We start from the raw sequence: 21,268 nt of genomic DNA on the forward strand, positions 1-21,268 counted from the left end.
CCAATTTTGGGGATGGTACCTTTAAGTGGATATTCTTAGAAGAGAGCCATACCAAATCCCCTAGCCTGTAACTGGGTGCCGTACGACGATGGCGATCGGCTTGAAGTTTCAATCTGCAGGAGGAGTCAAGGAGAGTAGGCTGCATCCTGGACCATGCAGTTTGGAGGGCGGAAATGCGTTCGTCTACAGCTGGTACTCCCGAAGAAATGTTGGAAATGGGTAAACCGGGAGGGTGAAACCCATAATTTATCAACAAAAAGGGCGACTCACATGTGGCTTCATTCTTGGCGGAATTAACGGCATACTCTGTCCAAGGAAGGAGTTGAGTCCAATCATCCTGGGAATCAGCTATGAAGCATCTTAGGTACTTCTCCAGGGATTGATTGATTCTCTCTGTCTGTCCATTGGACTGTGGATGATAGGCAGAAGAACCTCTTAAGCGGAATAAAGTGGGACATCTTAAAGAATCTGTCCACGACCACCAAGATTGTGTTCATTTCTCTGGATTTGGGTAAGTCCACGATGAAATCCATCAAATGTGGGACCAGGGACAGTCGGGACCGGAAGAGGTAACAGAAGACCCTGGGGTTTTTGACGGAGAGACTTGTTCTGCGCGCACGTAGGGCAAGCATGGGTAAATTCCAAAACGTCTTGAGACATCTTAGGCCAACAGAAATTCCGACGAATAAAGTCAATAGTCTTCTTAAACCCTGGATGACCTGCAGATTTAGAAGAGTTACCCCAAGCCAGGACTTCAGGAACAAATTTGGCAGAAACGAAGAGTTTGTTGTCAGGAACAACCAAGTCTTTAGGAATGCGTCTCTGAGAAAGCATAATCTTATCAAGATTCTTGAAGGAGGAAGTGGCGATAATCCTTTCCTTTGGAAGGATAGTTTCCAAGGACTCATCTGGATCCTCTTCAGAGGAATGTAGTCGGGAAAGTGCGTCCGCCTTTACGTTCTTAGTCCCGGGAATATACGAAAGGTGAAAATTGAATCGAGAAAAAAAAAAGAGACCAACGAGCCTGTCGCGGACTGAGGCGTCGAGCACTCTCAATGTAGAAAAGGTTCTTGTGATCTGTGAGGATGGTAAAAAGCTCTTTAGATCCCTCCAAAAGATGTCTCCACTCTTGAAGAGCCATTTTCACGGCCAGAAGTTCCCTGTTACCCACGTCAAAATTCTTCTCAGTGGAAGAGAATTTCTTGGAAAAATATGCACAGGGATGTAACTTATCTTGAGGCGTGGGTCTCTGAGACAGAACTGCTCCTGCGCCGCAATCGGAGGCGTCGACCTCCAGGACAAAGGGAAGCTCGATGTTGGGATGACGGAGAATGGGTGCGGATATATAGGCTTGCTTGAGTATCTCAAAGGCGGTAATAGCTTCAGGTAACCAAGACGAAGGATCGGCTCCTTTTTTAGTAAGGGCAGTAAGAGGTGCCACAATGGTAGAGAAATTACGTATAAACTTACGATAGTAGTTTGCGAAACCCAAAAAGCATGGAATAGCCTTGAGGGAATTGGGTCTTGGCCAGTCCGTTACTGCTTGAAGTTTACCGGGATCCATCATAAAACCTTCATCGGAAATGATGTACCCTAGGAATTGGGTAGAGGTCTGGTGGAAGGTGCACTTCTCCAGCTTGGTGTATAAATGGTGTTCACAGAGACGAGAGAGAACGTAGGAAGTGTGGCGTATATGGTCCTGGAGGTCATTGGAAATAATCAAGATATCATCTAATTATACTATCACAAAAATGTTGAGTACTTTACGGAAAACATAATTGATAAAGTCCTGGAAGACCGCGGGGGCGTTACATAAGCCAAAGGGCATTATATACGTGTGTTGAAGGCCGTCTTCCATTCATCCCCCCGCCTGATGCGTACCAAGTTATAGGCTCCATGTAAATCAAACTTGGAATTTTTTTTAACCCCCTGTAATTTATCAAACAGTTCGGAAATGAGGAGGAGGGGGTAACGATTTTTAATGGTGATACGGTTCAAACCCCTGTAGTCGATGCAAGGTCTTAACGACCCATCCTTCATTTTTACGAAGAAAAAAACAGCTCCTGCTGAGGAGTTAGAAGAATGAATAAAACCCTTCTTGAGGTTTCCCTGGATATATTCATCCATGGCCAGAGATTCAGGTAAGGACAAGGGGTAGGTCTTAGATTTGGGTAAGGAGTAGCCTGGAACCAGATCGATCGGACAATCGTAAGTCCTATGAGGTGGCAAAAGGTCTGACTGGACTTTGTTGAAAATGTCCCGGAATTGATGGTAGACAGGAGGAAGTTTAACCTCAGGGACAGAGGTATTGGCCAAAAATTGCTGGGCTTCGCCTGACCTCGGTTTCCATGTGATGGGAGTAGAGGAAGTCCAGTCGATGAGTGGGTTGTTAAGCTGCAACCAAGGAAGACCAAGGGTTATGGGAGTTCCAGGAGCATGGATGGCGTCGAGAACTACGGTCTCTTCGTGAAGATGAGTGGTAAGAAGCAGGGGAGCCGTCTCTAAGGAGATGTAAACTGGAGAAAGAGGGAGTCCTCTATTCGGAATCTATTCCGACGAGTGCGATTGGATTTTTCTTCCTCACGAGCGGTATGCGATTGAGCCTGGCGAATCCTAGATCCACAAAGTTCCCACCTGGTCCAGAGTCAATGAAAGCTGCGGTGGAAGTCTGAAAGTTTTCACCAGAAAGAGAGACAGGTATGGTCAGTTTCTTAGGGAGTTCTCCCTGATGAAGGGGACGTGGAGATATTACACCCAGAGAGCGTCCCTTCGTACTCACTGGGTGTTCTCGTTTCCCAGACGTAGAGAGCATTACCGAACCAGATACTTAGCTCCGGAAAATCCAGGGCAGGACGAGGAGGGGTGGTAGCACTTGTAAGTGCAGGAGTACTGCTGGGCGTACTGAGGAAAGGAGTTTGGAAATTATGGAAGTGAGTGCGCTGCCGCTCAGAGCGGCGTACCTGGATACGTTGATCCACTCGGACTGCCAGTTCGATTAGGGAGTCCAATTGTTCCGGCCAGGGTTGACGAGAGAGTTCGTCCTTGATGGGATCGGCCAGGCCTTGCCAGAACACAGAGACAAGAGCTTCCTGTCCCCGCGGCATGCGGGGGTGGAGCCTGAGGTCAGGAAGAAGAGTGTGCACTGTGCGCGCGCTCCGTAAGGCATGCAGCCCGCACCGGAGGAAACTGCACACGTGTGTGCGGGGAGAAGGGAACGCGCCCGGCGCTGAGGAGAGGGAATAGCGGCGGAATCGCCGACGGCGGCAGAGACGAGGAGCCGCAGAGGCTGGTAAGGCAGGGTTGCGCCGTGCTTCCAGGGGCTCCCTGTAGGTAGAGAGTTTTCTGTGTGGAGGACGCAGGGGACGCTGATTCCTAACAACTACTACTCCTTGCTGCTGGTGTTCTCTCCAAATCCTGGACCTGGCCATAAACACGTCGGCTAAGTGTGCTAACCGATCTAACTTTAAATGTATTCTTCGTATTCCACCCTTCTCTCTTATCTTATCCAGTGCCTTCTGGAAAGTTCTACCTCTGACTAAAAAGGCTCTGGCTGCACACAACCTCTTCTGCCTTCATCTCTTCGCTCGAACAGAAACATGACTGTCACAACATGACTGCTGTGGAGGCTGCTGTCTCCTATGGTGGTCTCTCCATTTACACCCCAAACCCCAATAACTGGGGTGGAGGAGTAGGTTAACTTTTCTCCCCCTGCTGCTATCAACTCCACCCCAAGCCTCCATCTCATCTGTTTCATGCACTTCCATTCATTCACCGACCGGCTACATCTACAGCAAACCTTCCCCTCAGACTTGTCTTTCCTTCTCTCTCTCCTCTGACTATTCCATTCTTTACTGGGGAATTTTATATGATATTGATAATCCCTCTGCCTCCTGGGTATCACACATTCTCTCTCCAACTTCCTTTCCCTCCATCAATGAAGCAAATCCCACACACACATGTATTGCCACTATTTAAACCTGGTCTTTAGAGAAAAAACTGTTTTCTATCCGATTTCTTTATCTCTCGCATTCTGCTCTCGGACCATCAACTCATATCATTCCCCACCACGCTTTCCTCTGACCATCCTCCTACTCTCGACATTTACCAGGAACCCTAACCTCTCCTCCCTCTGGATTTTACAATCTTGTAAAATTTTACCACTCTATCCTCTCCTTGGTCTACATGCCCCTTCTCGGCTTTGCCACATCTTCCCCTCTAACCTGCAGCATTTGCAAAATTCGCGATTCCTTCGCATTGCACGTGCTCCTCTGTAGGAAATCTCATACTTACGCTGATTTTCTACACTATACAGTACATTTCTCCTCACCTGCTTTAACTGTGTTTTTGACAAACATTACTAATCCTCACTAATCAAAACTCACAAATCCAATCCCCACTGTCTTTTCTGTGTATTTGATTATCACCTCCGACCTTCTCGCCCACTTCTTTTCAATCCTTTGCCTGACATTTTAAAGGCAAGATGGATGCTATCCACCATGAGATTCCTTCTATCACTTCCCCCTCCTCCCTGCTTTTACCTAAACATCCTTCCACTCTTGATTTTTAACTCCTATTACAGAGTTTCTAAGCTGATTGTCTCCTCTTCATCTATCACATGCCCTTTTGATTCCATTCCCTCAGACCTTATTTTATTCCTATCCTAGTCCCAACTATTGACCCCATCTTCAACTTCTCCCTGTTCTCTGGCACTGTCCCCTTATCCTTTAAGCATGCAGTGGTCATACAGTTCACTCAACTGAGACTGTCCTCACTAAAGTATCCAATGACCTAGATGATGCTAAATCCCAGGGTCATTTTCCCCTTGCTTATACTACTTGATCTCTCTGCAGTTTTCAACATGGTTAATCACTCTTCCCATTCATATGCTACATTATCTTGGCTTCTATAACAAAGTCCTACCCTAGTTCTCTGATACCTCTATCCTCACAAATTTTCTGTCTCTGTTGCTAACATATCTTCGTCTCCTGGTGATCTGTCTGTGGGTGTACCTCAGTGCCCTGTTCTGGGACCTCTCCTTTTTTCTCACTGCACACTATTGCTTAGAGACCTCATCAACTCTTTTGGCTTTAGGCATCCAATAAGCGTAAATGATATGCAGATTAACCTATCCACCTTTAGCTACCCTCACACCTGAAATCCAGTTCTATGTTTCTGTTTGCCACCTGGCTTTATGCTAGTGGATAGTATCCTGCTGCCTAAAACTTCAAAGATCTAAAACGGAGCTCATATTTCCTCCTACACCTGGCCCAGTATCTCCTTTTTTCATCATAGTAAACAGTACGATCACCTATCCTGTCGTCAAAGCACATTGCCTAGGTGTGACTCCTTTTCCTTCTCCATTCACGCGATGCCTAAAATTAGCACTTCTTCCTCTGTAACATTTCCAAGATCAGACCCTTCCTCTGTCAATCTACTGCTATGCGTGCCCTTGGCCATTTTAGCCAAACACTGCCATCTACTGACCTTACTCCCTCACCTGTTGTCTATAACTCTCCTAACATACCATTTTGATTGTAAGCTCTATGGGGTAGGGATTTCCTATTGATTTTCCATACTGTATGTACAATTCTTTTTAACTGAATGCAAATAGTTAAACAGTTACTTTAATGATAATGATTTAAAGATTCTCATAACTTGATTTGTTATATTATACATCTTAAAAAAGTAACACTTCAAAAGCTGCTTTCTGAAAAATGCTGTTGCTGTATGCATATACAGAAGTTCTGTGAAATGTGCGTGAGAATTAACACAGCTGCTCTTTCTTGAGGCAAAGCACAAATGGCAAACATTTTGAGACAATCTTACAATTTATTTTATTCTCCAATTTGCCCAAATTTAGGCAAAAACTGAACTAGGGTCATACTAACCTCAAAACTGAGAAAATGGCATCCCAATCCCATTTTGAGTAAAAAAATAATGGCTATGAAAAGGAGTGGAAAAACAGACAGCCGACAGATAATGGAGCACGACTCCACTGACATATGATGAATATGCTCATGTTTTTTGATAAACCACAAGTACTGGAGTGAAGCAAAGTGAAGACTGTACTTATTTCTGCTAATTATCTAATTTCCAGCAGTGCTCTTTAGAAAAAAATAACAAGTATATAGTAGCAGTGTCTCTATTCTACAATACTTACCTCTCTCGCCCCTGTATCGTATTGCATCATAATACATTTGCAGCATTTTGTCAAAGTCAGATTTGTCTCCTCCTTGTGGTTCTTTGATGACAGTCTTGATCCTTTCCAGATTTTCCCATAATCCAGTGTGCATCCATCTGTTCTTCAATTTCTCCAACATCTGAAAAGATTCAATTGAAGAAAATGCTCAGAGATGTTTGCCTCTAGCGTACGAAGTAAATATAAACATTTCATGACAAACCAAATAATGCCAATTTGTTTGTGGATTAATTCAAAATTGATAACATCTTGTAAAGTCCTCTCTGTGTCCATGTTACCACTTTCAATCAACCTTATGGTCAAGTAGATAATTATATTTGTATGTTACATAGTAGTAATCCCCCAAAAAACAACAGTGAAATATCATCCAATAATTTCGCATGAGGGGGAAAATAAACTCCTTCCTGACTCCAAGGATTGGCAATCAGATTACTCCCTGGATAAACATTCTTCCCATGTTTACTTATTAGGTATATTGCTGTATACCTTTCCTTTCTAAAAAGATGTCCAAATTTTTTTTTAACAAATCTATTGTATCTGCCATCACAGTCTCCATGGGTAATGAATTCCACATTTTAACTGTCCTTACTGTAAAGAGCCATTTCCATTGTTGCAGGTGAAATCTGCTTTCCTCCAACATAAAAGAGATGACCTTGTGTCCTTAGGAAGAGTAATTCTTTTGAAAGCGCCTTGTACTGTCCCTGAATATATTTGTATAGTTATCATATACCCCAAATCTATTTTTGCTAGCCTCTCATAAATCAGATCATCCATCCCCTTTATTAATTTGGTGGCTCTTCTCTGCACTTTCTCAAGTTCCATAATGTATTTTGTAAGGAGTGGTGCCCAAAATGGTATTCTATATTCAAGGTGTGGTCTTACTAATTTAATAAACAAATAAGGCGCAAATGAGTTAAACAATCAAATTGCTTTGCTCAATAACAAAAATAGCACTCACGGACAGATATGGAATGCCTAATAACTATATGCAGTTGACAATGATGGTCAATGAAACTGCAAGTTAGAAATCTACTGTGGTCTTACTAATGCTTTATAAAGGGGCATAATTATGTTTACTTCCCTTCCACCCATTGCCCGTTTAATGCAAGATAAGATCCTGTTTGCCTTTGCAGCTCCTGCATGACTTTGGGCACTATTGCTATCCTTCTCCATCAAGGATTCCCCCAATTTATCCCCATTTAATTTGTAAGTCGCCAGTTTATTCTTGCATCCCAAATGCATAACCTTACATTTATCTGTATTAAACCTCATTTGCCATTTACCTGCCCACATTTCCAGTCTCTCCAAGTTCTTCTGGAGAGAAATTACATCCTGCTCTGATTCTACCACCTTACACAATTTAGTGTCATCAGCAAAGATGGAGACTTTGCTCTTTATGCCAACCTCAAGGTCATTAATAAACAAGTTAAAAAGTAGGGGTCCCAGTACCTATCCCTGAGGTACTCCACTCATAACTTTAGCCCAACCTGAAAAGGTTCCACTTATGACAACTTTCTGTTGTCTATCCTTCAACCAGTTTTCAAATCAAGGTACAAATATTTTTAATGATTCAATTTTGCTTTATTTTGTACACTAACATCTTGGTATCAACAGCCATTGCAAAATTTAAGTAGACATGCATTACCTGCATTACCCTGGACTAAATTCCTACTTAACCCCTCAGAGAAACTAATAAAGATTAGCTTGGCACAACCTATCCTTCATGCTGACTATTACTAATAATTTTGTTTTCCATGAGATATTCCTGAATATTATCCCGTACTAAACCTTCAAGTAGCTTCTTCTCTATTGATGCCAGACTTACAGGTCTGTAATTCCCTGGTTGTTATCTAGCTCCCTTTCTAAATATAGGCACCACATCTGCTTTATGACAATCTTGTGGTACTGAGCCTGTGGAAATGGAGTCCTTGCATATTAGATGTAATGATTTGGCTATTATTGAATATAACATCTTAATAACTCTTAGATGTATGCCATCGGGGCCCAAGTGCCATATTTACTTATATGTTATTAAGTGTAACTCGTAGCTCACCACAAACGAAGTGCGACCACGGTGCTGAGGTACGGAATTGAGAAACGCCAACCCATAGCCACTCGGGCGCGCCTAAGATGTAGATTAGTCTTGCAAGCTGGGTCAGGAGTACGGAAGGTACAGTAAACGTTATACTTGCCAGGTCTGGATTGGAGAGTAGTGGATAGTTGGAGTACTTTGCCAAAATCAGGATTGGAGAGTAGCGGATCGTTGGGGTACTTTGCCAAGGTCAGGGTTATAGAGAGCAGGATGGTCGTACGTAGCCAGGTCAGAATTGGAGAGATGAGGAGTCCAGTGAACTAAGCAAGGTCAGGCAGCAGGGAGATCAGGAACAAGGTAGGCAAGGCACAAGGCAGGAACAGAAAGCAGCAAGGCACGGCGTCACACAAGGTTATGCTCAGCGATGATAGTCTGGGTATTTAAGGAGCTTCCCTACAATGGGAAGTGGGGCGGAACCAGAGAGGATGTGCTGATAGGCTGCTGGGTCGCACAGGTGCGCCCTATTGTGCAGCCTGATTAAGTCTAGGGGCGGAGCTACATCCCGCGCGCGTCACCGACATCAGGGGCTGGCGATCCGATACCCCCCCTCTAGGAGCAATCTCCGGGCGACTCCAGGACGGTTTGTCCGGAAATTTGAGATGGAAAAAACGAACCCACCTGTTGGCGTGAACCCGATGGCTAGGGAGCCAAGACCTTTCTTCTGGGCCAAAACCTTTCCAAAGGGTTGTCAGGGTGCTGTGAGTGAGTGCTTTGTGTGCTGTGAGTGTGTGCAGTGTGCTGTGAGTGTGTGCAGTGTGTTGTGCAAAAAAACCCAGATACACTCAATCACAACACACACTCAATCACAACCAACACAGTCACAACACACACACTTAATCACACCACACACAGACAGACAACACATGTCATAAGTCACAGAATATCACCTCGGGGGGGTGGGGGGGGGAAGGAAGTACTACTGTAAGCCTGCCCCTGTCCCCCATGCTGCTGAAAACTGGGACCGGTAACACAGGAGGAGGAGGGGATGTCTGTGTGCAGGGAAGGAAAGCCCCACCCCCTCTAACACAGGCACAGAACAGAGAAGCAGCCTCAGCATGGAGCTTCTGGCCGCCCGTGCACAGCTCTGCCTGCCCCCAGGTTTCCCCGCACGCATCCCGCGCCCAGCTAAACTAATCTTGCGACTCCCAGTTTGCGCACCGCTGCTCTATCCGATACAATGACCATTGTACCTTTCACCGTGAAGGTGAAAAATCTCTAAATATATCAGATAGTTAGGAGGAATTGGGAAGACCTTTGAGAGGTATAAAGTGAGATTGTTTTGAGAATCGATCCACCACAACGAGGATCGTGTTCATGCCCATGGATATGGGTAGATCTACAATGAAATCCATGGCTAAATGTGTCCATGGCCCATCGGGGACAGGTAGGAGCTGAAGAAGTCCTGAAGGAAGATTCCTAGGAGTTTTAGAACTGGCACAAGTTGGGCACGCGGCTACAAAGTTCTTGACATCCTTCTGAATCTCGAATTTTCGAGAGATAAGGTCCAAAGTTCTCCTGTTCCCAGGGTTACCTGCTGATCTGGAGGAGTGACTCCATTGGGAACTTTTTTGCGGTGCAGAGGAGAAGTGTAGAGGCGACCCTCAGGAACTGCAAGACCGGCAGGGATGTGATCCTGTTGCATTACGATGTTTTTTAGAGTGTTGAAGGTCGTAGCAGAAAAAATACATTTGGGAGGAAGAATGTTTATTTGTTGGTCCTCAGTTTTGTCATTAAGAGAGAATTGTCGAGAAAGAGCGTCTGCTTTGATATTCTTGGTTCCTGGCAGATAAGAGATCATAAAATTGAATCTTGAGAAGAAAAGTGACCATCTGGCTTGACGGGGTATTGTGGTATATTAGGGTATTGTGGCGCCTATGCAAATCATTTAAGTATATTGACGGGCACTCAGCCACGAGTTCCTTCAATGTATAACAAATTTTTGTGGTCAGTCAGTATAGTTATGGGATACTCTGTACCTTCCACGAGGTGTCTCCATTCTTTGAGTGCTAATTTTATGGCCAGGAGCTCCCAATTCCCGATATTATAATTGCACTCAGCGGAAGAAAATGTTTTGGAAAAAAATGTGCAGGGGTGTAGTCTGGACTGAGGAGACTTCCTTTGTGAAAGAACAGCGCCCACACCGACATTGGAAGCGACAACTTCGAGATTAAATGGAAGCTTGGGATAAGGATGAATAAGAATGGGTGCGGACACAAACGCTTCTTTAAAGCGAAAGAGAAGGACTGAATAGCCGCGGGAGGCCAGGATGTGGGATCTGCTCCTTTCTTAGTCAATGCCGTAAGAGGAGCCACCAGGGATGAAAAGTTCTGAAAGAATCTGCGATAGTAATTGGAGAATCCTAGAAAACGTTGAATGGCTTTGAGAGTGGTTGGTTGAGGCCAGTATAGTACGGCTTTTACTTTAGCAGGATCCATGGTCAGGCCAGTGTTGGATATTATATATCCTAGAAAAACGGTGGATGCTTGATGAAATTGGCATTTTTCGAGTTTGGCAAAGAGTTGTTTCTCCCGTTCATGCTTGGATTTAGAAAAAATCAGAATGTCATCCAAATAGATAATCACAAAAAGTTGAGAAGGTCCCTGAAGATTTCGTTGACAAAATCTTGAAACACGGCTGGGGCATTGCACAGACCAAATGGCATGACCAAGTACTCATAATGTCCATCTCTAAAGCGGTTTTCCACTCGTCACCTTATACGGATGAGATTGTAGGCCCCACGTAAGTCTCTGGGCGAACAGCTCTGATATGAGGGGAAGAGAGTAACTATTTTTAATGGTGATTTTATTGAGGCCCGGTAGTCAATACAAGGTCATAACGACCCGTCCTTCTTCTTTACGAAGAATCCGGCACCGGCTGGAGAGGTGGCGTTACGGATGAATCCTCTCTGAAGATTTTCGGAAATATATTCCTTCATGGCCTTGGTCTCAGGCATGGATAGTGGGTAAGAGGCCCCTCTAGGTGGAAGTAAGTAACTCAATAGGGCAGTCGAAAGGGCGATGTGGAGTAACACTTCAGATTTGACTTTATCAAAGACGTAGCTGAACTCGGCATACTCCTCAGGCAACAGTACCCGTTCTTTCTCCTCAGACTTGGTGGTGGCACAGATACTCCTGGATTCCATGATGCAGTGTTTGGTACAGAAGGGTGTTTGGTACAGAAGGGGCTCCAAAGGATAGGATCCTTGTTCAGCCAATCCACCCAAGGATTATGAAGCTGTAGTCAAGGATGATTTCTACAGAAGGTGTGTTTATCACATTGAATTGGATCTTCTCCAGGTGTCATCTCCCATCTTACGGTGAATAACCTTGGTCTCCAATGAGATAAAGGCTGGTTGGAGTGGTCTTCCATCGATGGCCTCAAGGCCTATGGGATTCTTCTTACGTCTGAGGGGAATGTGATGATGTTTAGCGAAACCTCGGTCTATAAAATTGCCTCCGGAACCTGAATCAAGAAAGGCAAGAGTAGAAACAAGTAAGCCGCTACAAAAAGAGTGATGGTAAGAAGGATTCTAGAAGGGTTATCAGTACAGATAGGGGAAAGTGTTCCCAATGAGATTCCCCTGGTTCTCATGGGAACTTCGTGTTTCCCGACTTTTTGGGACAAGAATAAGCAAGATGTCCGGGCGTAACACAATAGAGACATAGGCCAGAGTTTTTGCGACGTTGCTTCTCAGATTTAGAGAGACTAGTACCTCCTAGTTGCATGGGTTCGGAAGTGTCCATTAGAGGTAATTCCATTGGGCTCACCTGAGCGGGTGGATCCTTGAAGTGAGGTTCCTGTGATGCGCTCTCTCTGACCTCTCCTGGATACGGTGATCCACCTTGATGCAAATGGCGATAAGTTCTTCCAGATCGGTGGGGCGATCGTGATTGCCAATTCGTCTTTCAGGGTTTCAGAGAGGCCCCGCCAGAAAGCAGCTGATAAGGATTCATTATTCCAATCTATCTCTGCGGCAATGGTCCTAAATTCGAGTGCATATTTTGCAACTGGACGGTTACCCACTGTATCCCAATCCACTGTAAACCCCTTTATCCCCTGTACCCAATTTTCCAACTATATCTGTCCATGAAATATCTGTGAATTCACTGTATAACCCTATTTTTTTTAATGTAACCATGTATTTTTTTATAACTCGGTGCCCAGGACAAACTTGAAAACGAGAGGTATCTCTCAATGTATTACTTCCTGGTAAAACATTTTTATAAATAAATAAAATACCTTGGGAAATATAGAACAAAGTAGAAGCAGAAGATACCTTGCGGCCGGGCGTATCGAACACAATACGAAACTCCCTGGTAAAGGCTCCGATGTCATGTTTGAGATCAGACCTCCGTTCCCAGATGGGAGAAGCAAAGGCAAGTGCATTCCCTGTAAGACGAGAAATGATAAACGCCACCTTGACGCATGAAGAAGTGAAGCGGGAAGAATTAATTTCAAACTGGATAAAGCATTGATTTAGGAATCCTCGGCACTCATGGGGATCCCCTCCATAGCAGTTGGGTGTAGGTAGACGGGGTTCGTGAGGAGGAGGGGAGGTCGTCATGACAGCGGACACTACTCCAGAAGTGAAAAAAGTAGGGACAGGCCGAGACTCATGTATAGAGTTAGGGATCTGAAGCTCTCCTGGAGTGTTCGCATATGATGATCATTAGCCTCTAATTTCAGCTCAATATTGGACAGGACGTTGGCGTGCATGCTCAGGACTCTTCCTACCTCAGCGGGGTCGAAGTTTGTGTTGCTGAGCATACTGTAACGTGTAGCTCACCACAAACGAACCGCGACCGCGGTGCTGAGGTAGGGAATTGAGAAACGCCAACCCACAGCCACGCGGGCTCGCCTAGGATGTAGATTTGTCTTGCAAGCTGGGTCAGGAGTACGGAAGGTAGAGTAAACGTTATACTTGCCAGGTCTGGATTGGAGAGTAGTGGATCGTTGGGAGTACTCTGCCAAGGTCAGGGTTGTAGAGAGCAGGATGGTCGTACATAGCCAGGTCAGAATTGGAGAAATGAGAAGTCCAGTGAACTAATCAGGGTCAGGCAGCAGGGAAATCAGGAACAAGGCAGGCAAGGCAGGCAGGAACAGAATGCAGCAAGGCACGGCGTCAAACAAGGTTATGCTCAACGATGATAGTCTGGGCTCAGCAGGTATTTAAGGAGCTTCCCTCCAATGGGAAGTGGGGCGGAATCAGAGAGATGTGCTGATAGGCTGCTGTGTCGCGCAGGTGCGCCCTATTGTGCAGTCTGATTATGTCTAGGGGCAGAGCTACGTCCCGCGCGCGTCAACGTCAGGGGTTGGCGATCTGATCGCGCGCCACTCACGCACCGCGCATGCCCGTCATCCGAATGGGAACAAAGCCTGGAGGCGGGTCCAGGGGAAGCCTGTCTTCCGCGCGTCACTGACGTCAAGGGATGACGACTCGATCGCGCGCCACTTTCGCATGTCCGTCTTCAGAGCGGGGGCGGAGACTGGGAATGGATCTGGGAGGGTAGACTGATCGCGCGTCGTGCACCTGCAGTGGAACCGCCACGGGAACGCAATACTTGAGTGTCAGATGTAGAAGGCTGAATAGGTGCGTTCCGGCCATCAGGATGGCGAATCCTCACATTAAGCCTGTTAACCAATTGTTTGTTACTATAGAGGTTGTGGCTTCCTACTGCGTCGCTACTATTGCAATTGATTCTTCCCTGGTAAACACAGTGGCAAATAATTTCTTTAGTACCTCTGCTTTTTCCTTATCTCCAATAATCTGACTGACCATCTTACAATGAAAGGGTCCTATATTTTCCTTTCTAAATTTTTTTTTTATTAAGGTACTTAAAGAACTTGAGGGTTGATCTTACATTCTATTGCAATCCTTTTTTAATTACCCATTTTTGCTCATTTGATTGTCCTTTTGCAACTTTTGTTACATTCCTTATCATTCTGATATGATGCCTCTCTTCCTTCTGACATTAAGAATGTAAACGCTTGCCACTTCTTTTCCATTTCCTCCCCTACCTGTTTATTTAGCCACATTGATTTAGACTTCTTTTATATTTATAAAATATTTATGTGTAGTGCAGCTCCATGAAAGTTTGTATAGTTGTTCACAGATAACCAGGAGAGATCAATTAAATTCAAATAAATAGGGCTAAAATCCTCTTATACGAACGGGAAGACATGTCCACAGCTATATTTCATTGGTTCCCAACTTTTTTTTACATTGTGCACTTCCTGCTAGAAAATATTTCTTAAGCGAACTTAGTTAATAAATCTCATTGCTAACAATACTAATCACTAGTAAAGTGTTTGGCCGATCCCAGCTAGTAGTGCCCCGAGCTTGTGGGAGGAAACCATGCTTAATAAGGCCCCAAACAGCACCTCAGTGCGTGCAGATACAATGAGGGTATAGCTGTTTATTACTGAGGGAGCTTCCAAAGTCACGCCCCACAATGCCATGCTGATGTGGCTGCCAAGCATAGTGGTAAACGACTAAGGTGTAGTTTGAGGCCGTACTAAGTGTGCAGTCCTCACACGGGCTCAAGAACGCACTATACTGCCAGGGATCTGTCATTACAGTACATATATTTTTAGGTAAACTCCTTGGCGACAACTCATGAACCTCCTTTTAGGAATCACTGCTATATTTTAAAGAAAGGATAACAATATGCTATATACTTGATCAAGTTTCAGGATGATCATAGATGTAGGATTACTACAATCCCAAAAGTGACAAAACACCTGGCTTGATTCTACTAGGTGTTTGTACTAGAGTAATAAAATAAACAAAAACAGTCATTACCAACAATAGCGTGCAATCCCTACTCATGTTAACTGTGAATTAGGTTTGTGGTTGTAACTCATCAGTTGAGCAAAATAATATGTTAGAAAAAATATATATTAATGTATGGATATTGAGGATGTTTAATATACAATAGATTATTTATATATAATAAAAACAAATAATCGCTACCGTTCTGTGGCTAACTAAATGCTTTTATTTGTGCGAGCTTTCGAAATACAGTGATTTCTTCTTCGGGCGATGTTATATACAGTTGTTTGAAAACTAAAGTAAAAATAGGGTTTGTACGGCGGTTCACTGCTGCCGCTGGGGTATAAAAGTGGATGTCCCACACGCAAAGATAATAAAAAGGTTTATTTAGTGCATATACACAAAAAAACTGCTACAGAGTGAACTCTTGACGCGTTTCGTCCCGTCAAGGACTTTGTCAAAAGAGTATCTAACACAGCCCCAGGTGATGTATATATAGTGCGCTGACTGCTGTATCATTGGTTAATTGTAAGTGGGTGGACAAATGATCACCTGATGAATAAACAACTTCTAATCAACCTAAGATCAAATCACTATGTAAGCACTATCAATGCCCACTATGCAGACATCACCCTGGACACAAAGTTGCAACAAAACACTAAACGACACACAGTATTATTTAAAAACAAAAGTATATACTCCTGTCACATCTTCATAAATGCAAAAATGAGACAACAAGTGTTAGTTACACAGTAGCAGGTCAAGTTACATTTATATCAATAGTAATTCCTCATTGAGAATATTTAAGCAAACATGGTATAAATGAAGTGAAGACTTATAAAATCCATGATGAACAGATGGGAATACAATCAACTTAGTAGCAAATAATTCAATACTTAATAAAACAAGTCTAACATTATAACCCTATAAAAAAGACATATTTAATATGAAATGTAGCAAAAATCATGATTATAAAAATTATATATATATATCCACAAAAGTATAATTATAAAAAATATATATATATAACTCTGTAAACCATATATTCCTTTATAAAGCATATTAATTGTAAACCCTCAAACATTAAATAACCTATATCAGAAAGTGCTTAAGATCCCACTCTATATTAATACCAGTAGGATGCAATGTATCCAGAGCATGAATCCAAAACATTTCCCTCATATTTAATTTATTCAATCTATCTCCCCCTCTAGGATGAATATTGATGTGTTCCAGGGTGGAGAAGGTGAAATTCGAAATATCGCCAAAACTACAATTGGAAAAATGCCGTGACACAGGATGCAACAAATCTTTTTTCAAAATATGTCTAATGTGCTCCTGTATCCTAACTCTCACAGGTCTAATTGTTCTTCCAATATATGCTTTCTTGCAGCCACACTGTAAAAAATAGATAACATAGCTGGTATAGCAATTCATAAAGCTTTTGATGTGAAGATTATCTTCACATGTATTGATATTCTTCCTAGGTCTAGCATATTTACAGATTGAGCAACGCCCACAGGGAAAAAAGCCTTTGGGAATAGTACTTAATTGTTTTTTATCTAAATTAGCAGTGAATAAACTAGGTGACAAATGATTACCTATAGTTTTTGTTTTTTTATACACAAATCTAGGTCCCCCCTGTACTAAGGAGGCAATATCATGATCTAAGGTAAGTACTTTCCAATGTTTTTGAATTATTTCCTTAATGGCTTTTGACTGTCTGTTATATACTGTAATAAAAGATGGACACAATGAATTGTCCTCATACCTATATCGTTTCTTCTTATTTTTTGTATTCATTTTGATAATCTCTTCCCTATCCAGAGACTCTGTATAGTTAAATGCTTTATTAATATCCGATTCTTTATAACCTCTATCCTTGAAGTTTTTTTACCATTTCTTGAGACCGTTTCAGAAATAAATCCTTATTCGAACATATCCTCTTTAGTCGAATAAACTGGGCCTTAGGAATGCTCTTTATAAGAGCTGGCGGATGACAACTAGTGGCACATAAAAGTGAATTTCTATACTGTGGCTTGCGATAAATGTCTGTCTGTATATTTTTATCAATATCTATAAAAAGTGTCATATCTAAATAATCTATGTGGTGAATATTCTGTGTATATGTAAAATGTAAATTATAATCATTAGTGTTAAGTGTATTAATAAAAGTGCTCAGTGAAACGAAATCACCATCCCACACCAAAATAAGATCATCAATAAAACGCCGATAGAATATGATGTGATTACGGAATAAATTAGAATCGTGATAAATGTGACGTGCCTCCCAATAACCCATAAAAAGATTTGCATAAGATGGTGCAAAAGAAGAACCCATAGCAGTGCCTAATTTTTGAAGAAAATAACGTGAATCAAACATAAAATAATTGTGTGTGAGTAGAAATGTAACTGATTCTACTAAAAAAGTGCTCAAAGTGACAGAAAAATTGGATAAACCTAAAAAGTGTTCTAGTGCCTGAATACCTTGTTCGTGAGTTATGATAGAATATAGTGAAGTCACGTCTAAGGTGACCCACCTTTATCCCCGTTTCCAGTCTAAATCCTTAATAGATCTAATAAGATCTGAAGAGTCTTTGATTAAAGAAGGTAATTGGTATACCAGAGGTTGGAGAAACCTATCCACATACCGTGATAACCCATCTCCCAAAGATCCAATACTCGCCACAATGGGTCGACCAGGAGGGTCGACCAGCGACTTATGGATCTTTGGGATGCTCCAGACCAGCAAACTGCTAAAACTTCGGCATTAATAGAGGTGGTCACACTTGCTGATGATCAATTAATCAAGTGCATTTGATTAGCAGCACCTGACTGCTACTTAGCATCTTAATTCCTATGGAAGCAGTAAGGGTGTACTTCGTTTTTCACACATAGTCTCTCCATTTTGGCTATATTTTTGTTAAATAAATCATGACAGTGTAATATTTAATGTGTTGTTATTCATCTGAGGTTGTATTTACCTAATTTTAAGACCTGCTAAGGAACAGATGATTGTTATTATGTCCTTGTAAGAGGACATGTGCAGAGGTATGCAATGGAGACTTTTTTATGGTGAAATTAAATAAGGCTTTTATTGCGCCTGTTTCTTTAACACAAGAAAATCATCCAAACGTATGCAAATATGGGGTCAAACAAAGCTTCTGTTCCACTTGGGAGAATTTCTAGTGAAACCTATGCAGTCCACAACTCCCTTTAGATTAGCATGTCTCCCAGCCCCAAACATATATCTTGATATGTGCCGATATACAAAAAGTCTTAGAAAGGAAAGTCTTATCTGTCTCTAGTAGGGGAAGGCTTCTTTGTTCCCCAAGTTTAGAAGTCCTTTCCCCTGTGTCTTGCTGGCAGCGTGCAGTCTCTTCTGGCAGGCTTAAGACGTCTGTCTCCTTGATCAGTTCACCGGTGTGCTAAGGAGTCTCACTTCCTGTCTCAGAGGCAGGATTTTTCTAACACCTCTAATCAGCCAGGTGCTGGTCAATTAACCAGCACACTGCTGGATTAAAGGCAAGTTTTCTGAACAGGGTAAGTCCCCTGTAACATACCTCCCCTGTTTGTGGGAAGCCCGGGCTTGCCACGGCCAAAGCCCATCCTTCCACTCTCATTCGATATCTCTGTGACTTGAATGAGAGTGGATGGAGGAGAACCCTCAGTCCTGCTTGGATTGGAGCCCTTCCTCCAGTTTAGTAGTGTCTCCTCCAGAAGGTGCTTGAGATCAGCAGTCCTCAGTCGCTCAAGGAGAACTTTTTCCAAGTACAGTCTTTCTACTGACCACGTGGTCTTGAGCTTTCCCCTGTGTCGGGCACTCCTCTTTTTGTAGGCAGACTGTATGGCGACAGTCGCAGAGCGTCTATGCAAATCGCTCTCTCTCGCCATCCTTCCCATGTTCTCCACTTTAGCACCAAATGTCCACTTCCTAGTATCACAAGAGCGCCCAAGAACAGCCACTTGAGCCATCAGTTCTTGAAGCTGTCTTCCTGCACTTTTCCCATTCAATGTAGTCGCCAGTACAGCTTCTTTGGGATTGAGTTGCGATTCCAGCTCCATTTCCATAGAATGTCCTATCTTTTCAGCTTCCTCAGCTAAGGATTCCTCTGGCTTTGATTCTGCACTCCTACCTCTGTTTGTTGCCTGTTGGGCGGTTGCAGGTTTGGCTAGTGCTTTCTTAGGTGGCTCAAACTTCGTAATCTTGTTTTGAAGGTGAGTGGTGTCCCCAGCTCTCACTGTACCCTTGTCCTCACGGGCCTTAGTTACTGTGGGATACCGATGCTTGGGCAGAGCCAATACCTTTTCCCGTATTGGAGGCATCTGTAAGTTACTGGGCTGCAGAGTCTCACTCTGTTTCTTGAGTGTTTCCTGCCAGTCTCCTTTCAGGGTCTTTATTTCTTCCCTGTGCTTTCTCTGAGCTTGCTTCCACCTATCATTCATTATTTTGTGGAGCACTGTGAACTTCTTCGCTTGGGCCGCAGATACTCGTCTCAGTTTCTGGACCTTTTTGCGCTCCCTCTTGTACCAAGTCACCTGGCCTCTAAGCTTAGCCTCTAGCGATGCTTTGGTGATGGTCAGGAAAGCCTTAAGTTTATCTTGCTGCTTTGCGAGGACGCACTGGGTAATCAGACGTTCCTGCAGCACTTGAATTTCCTTAGCAGCCTGCAGATTTTCTTCCTGCAGAGTTCGCTGCTTCTCCTCGACATTCTGGAGGTGTGTACGCAGACCTTGCAGTTGGTTCTGCAGTCGGTGCTCTGCTTCAAATTTTTCATCTTCCAACCGTTTCTTTATTTTTTCAAACTCGTGCAGCTTTTCATTCTTTCATTCTGTGCGGAGTGTATGAACCTCCTTCTGAGATACGTCCACCTCTGTCTGGACACTGTTGACCTCCTGTTGAGAGGCATTCAGATCTACGTGAAGAGTGTGAACCTCTTGCTGAAAGACTGTAATCTCCTTCAGTGCCTCCTCATACTTCCGCTTCAGCTTAGCCATCATTTTATCAGATTGGCTCTGCTTTTCATCCATGGCGGTAATAGTAGCGTTTGCATTATCTAGCTCAGTCTTGAGACCGTCCAATTCTGTCCTGGCCAAGAGTACATTGTGAGTACATCTTTCTGTAGCTTCACGTTATTTTTCAGTAGGTCTGCGTAATCATCTTTCTTCAGTTTCAATTGTTCCCGGAGCAGATCACAGTCACGCCCGGCAACCTTAAGGGCATCCCCAGGGCTGGTCAAGGGATCGTCACTCACCGGTTCCGGCTCCGCTTCCCTGGGATGGTTGGTTGAGGATTTCTCACTATTAGCACCGGACACACACTTATTTGGGGTACACGACTTCTGCCTTGGGCCCTTTGGATATTCGGTCATCCGCTGGACGACTTCTCCATTTTCTCTAGGCTGCAGGGCATTTTGGGCCCCCTTTTCCTCCGCAGGATCTGCAGATGTGTCTGTTCCTTCCACGGTAAGTGAAGAACCGCTTTTCTTTTTCTTTTTTCGCCTTTTTGTTTTGGATGACACCGTCCCCTCATGGATACTGGGGTCTCCATCTTCATTTGAAATTTTGGCAGCGTCAAACTGTAATAGCTGATGAAAATATTCGGTGATCCGCTGCTCCAGCTCTTTCTCCTGGCGATCATATTCGTCATCATAGGGAGCGGTCTTTTCGGTTCGTTCCGAGTCCAGGCACCCCCACCATCCTTGGGGTGTTTTGTGGGGGTGACTCAGTTTGGGTTCCCCGTAAGAGATGTCTTCCTCTTCATCGGACTGGAAGGGCCACTCTTCCGTGGGGTAGGGTTCATTACAGGAACGCTGCATCTTGTCCTCCATTTTGGGGCTATCAGGTGTATTTTTCTTCCTGACCTCAGGAGGCGCTTTTGCAGCTGTTGCCACTGTATTTGCTAGAACCCCAAATGGTGGTAGTCCTACAGGTGGGCATATTTTGCTTGTAGAGGTCGTAGCTCTCACAGGCCTCTCTGTAGACTTTTTCTTCCCTTGGGTAAGTTTTACAATATTAGCATTACTGTGCATGCATTCACTCTCATCGTCTGAATAAGGCCTGAAAGGACACTGCTCCGTGTGGTGGGGTTCTTTACACCAGGAACAAATGTTCTACCCTATTTTTGCAGAGTCTGTATTTGACTTCAGCTGGGTGGCCATTTTAAATTCCCAGGGTCCTATTTCTTTAAACACAATGCTTGCTA

The 21,268-nt window shown here is 43.6% G+C and overlaps 1 protein-coding gene across 1 annotated transcript in view; it reads right to left on the reverse strand.

Moving 5' to 3' along the window:
- The window catches only part of BRIP1 (BRCA1 interacting DNA helicase 1), a 746,182-nt gene that overhangs the window by 181,290 nt on the left and 543,624 nt on the right, over nt 1–21,268 (reverse strand). Inside the window, exon 16 of the mRNA XM_075593097.1 lies at nt 6,161–6,320. Coding sequence (XP_075449212.1) covers nt 6,161–6,320 — 160 coding nt within the window. The remainder of the gene's footprint in view (nt 1–6,160; nt 6,321–21,268) is intronic.

Source organism: Ascaphus truei, chromosome 3 (genome assembly GCF_040206685.1).
Source record: "Ascaphus truei isolate aAscTru1 chromosome 3, aAscTru1.hap1, whole genome shotgun sequence".
NCBI classification, from domain to species: domain Eukaryota; kingdom Metazoa; phylum Chordata; class Amphibia; order Anura; family Ascaphidae; genus Ascaphus; species Ascaphus truei.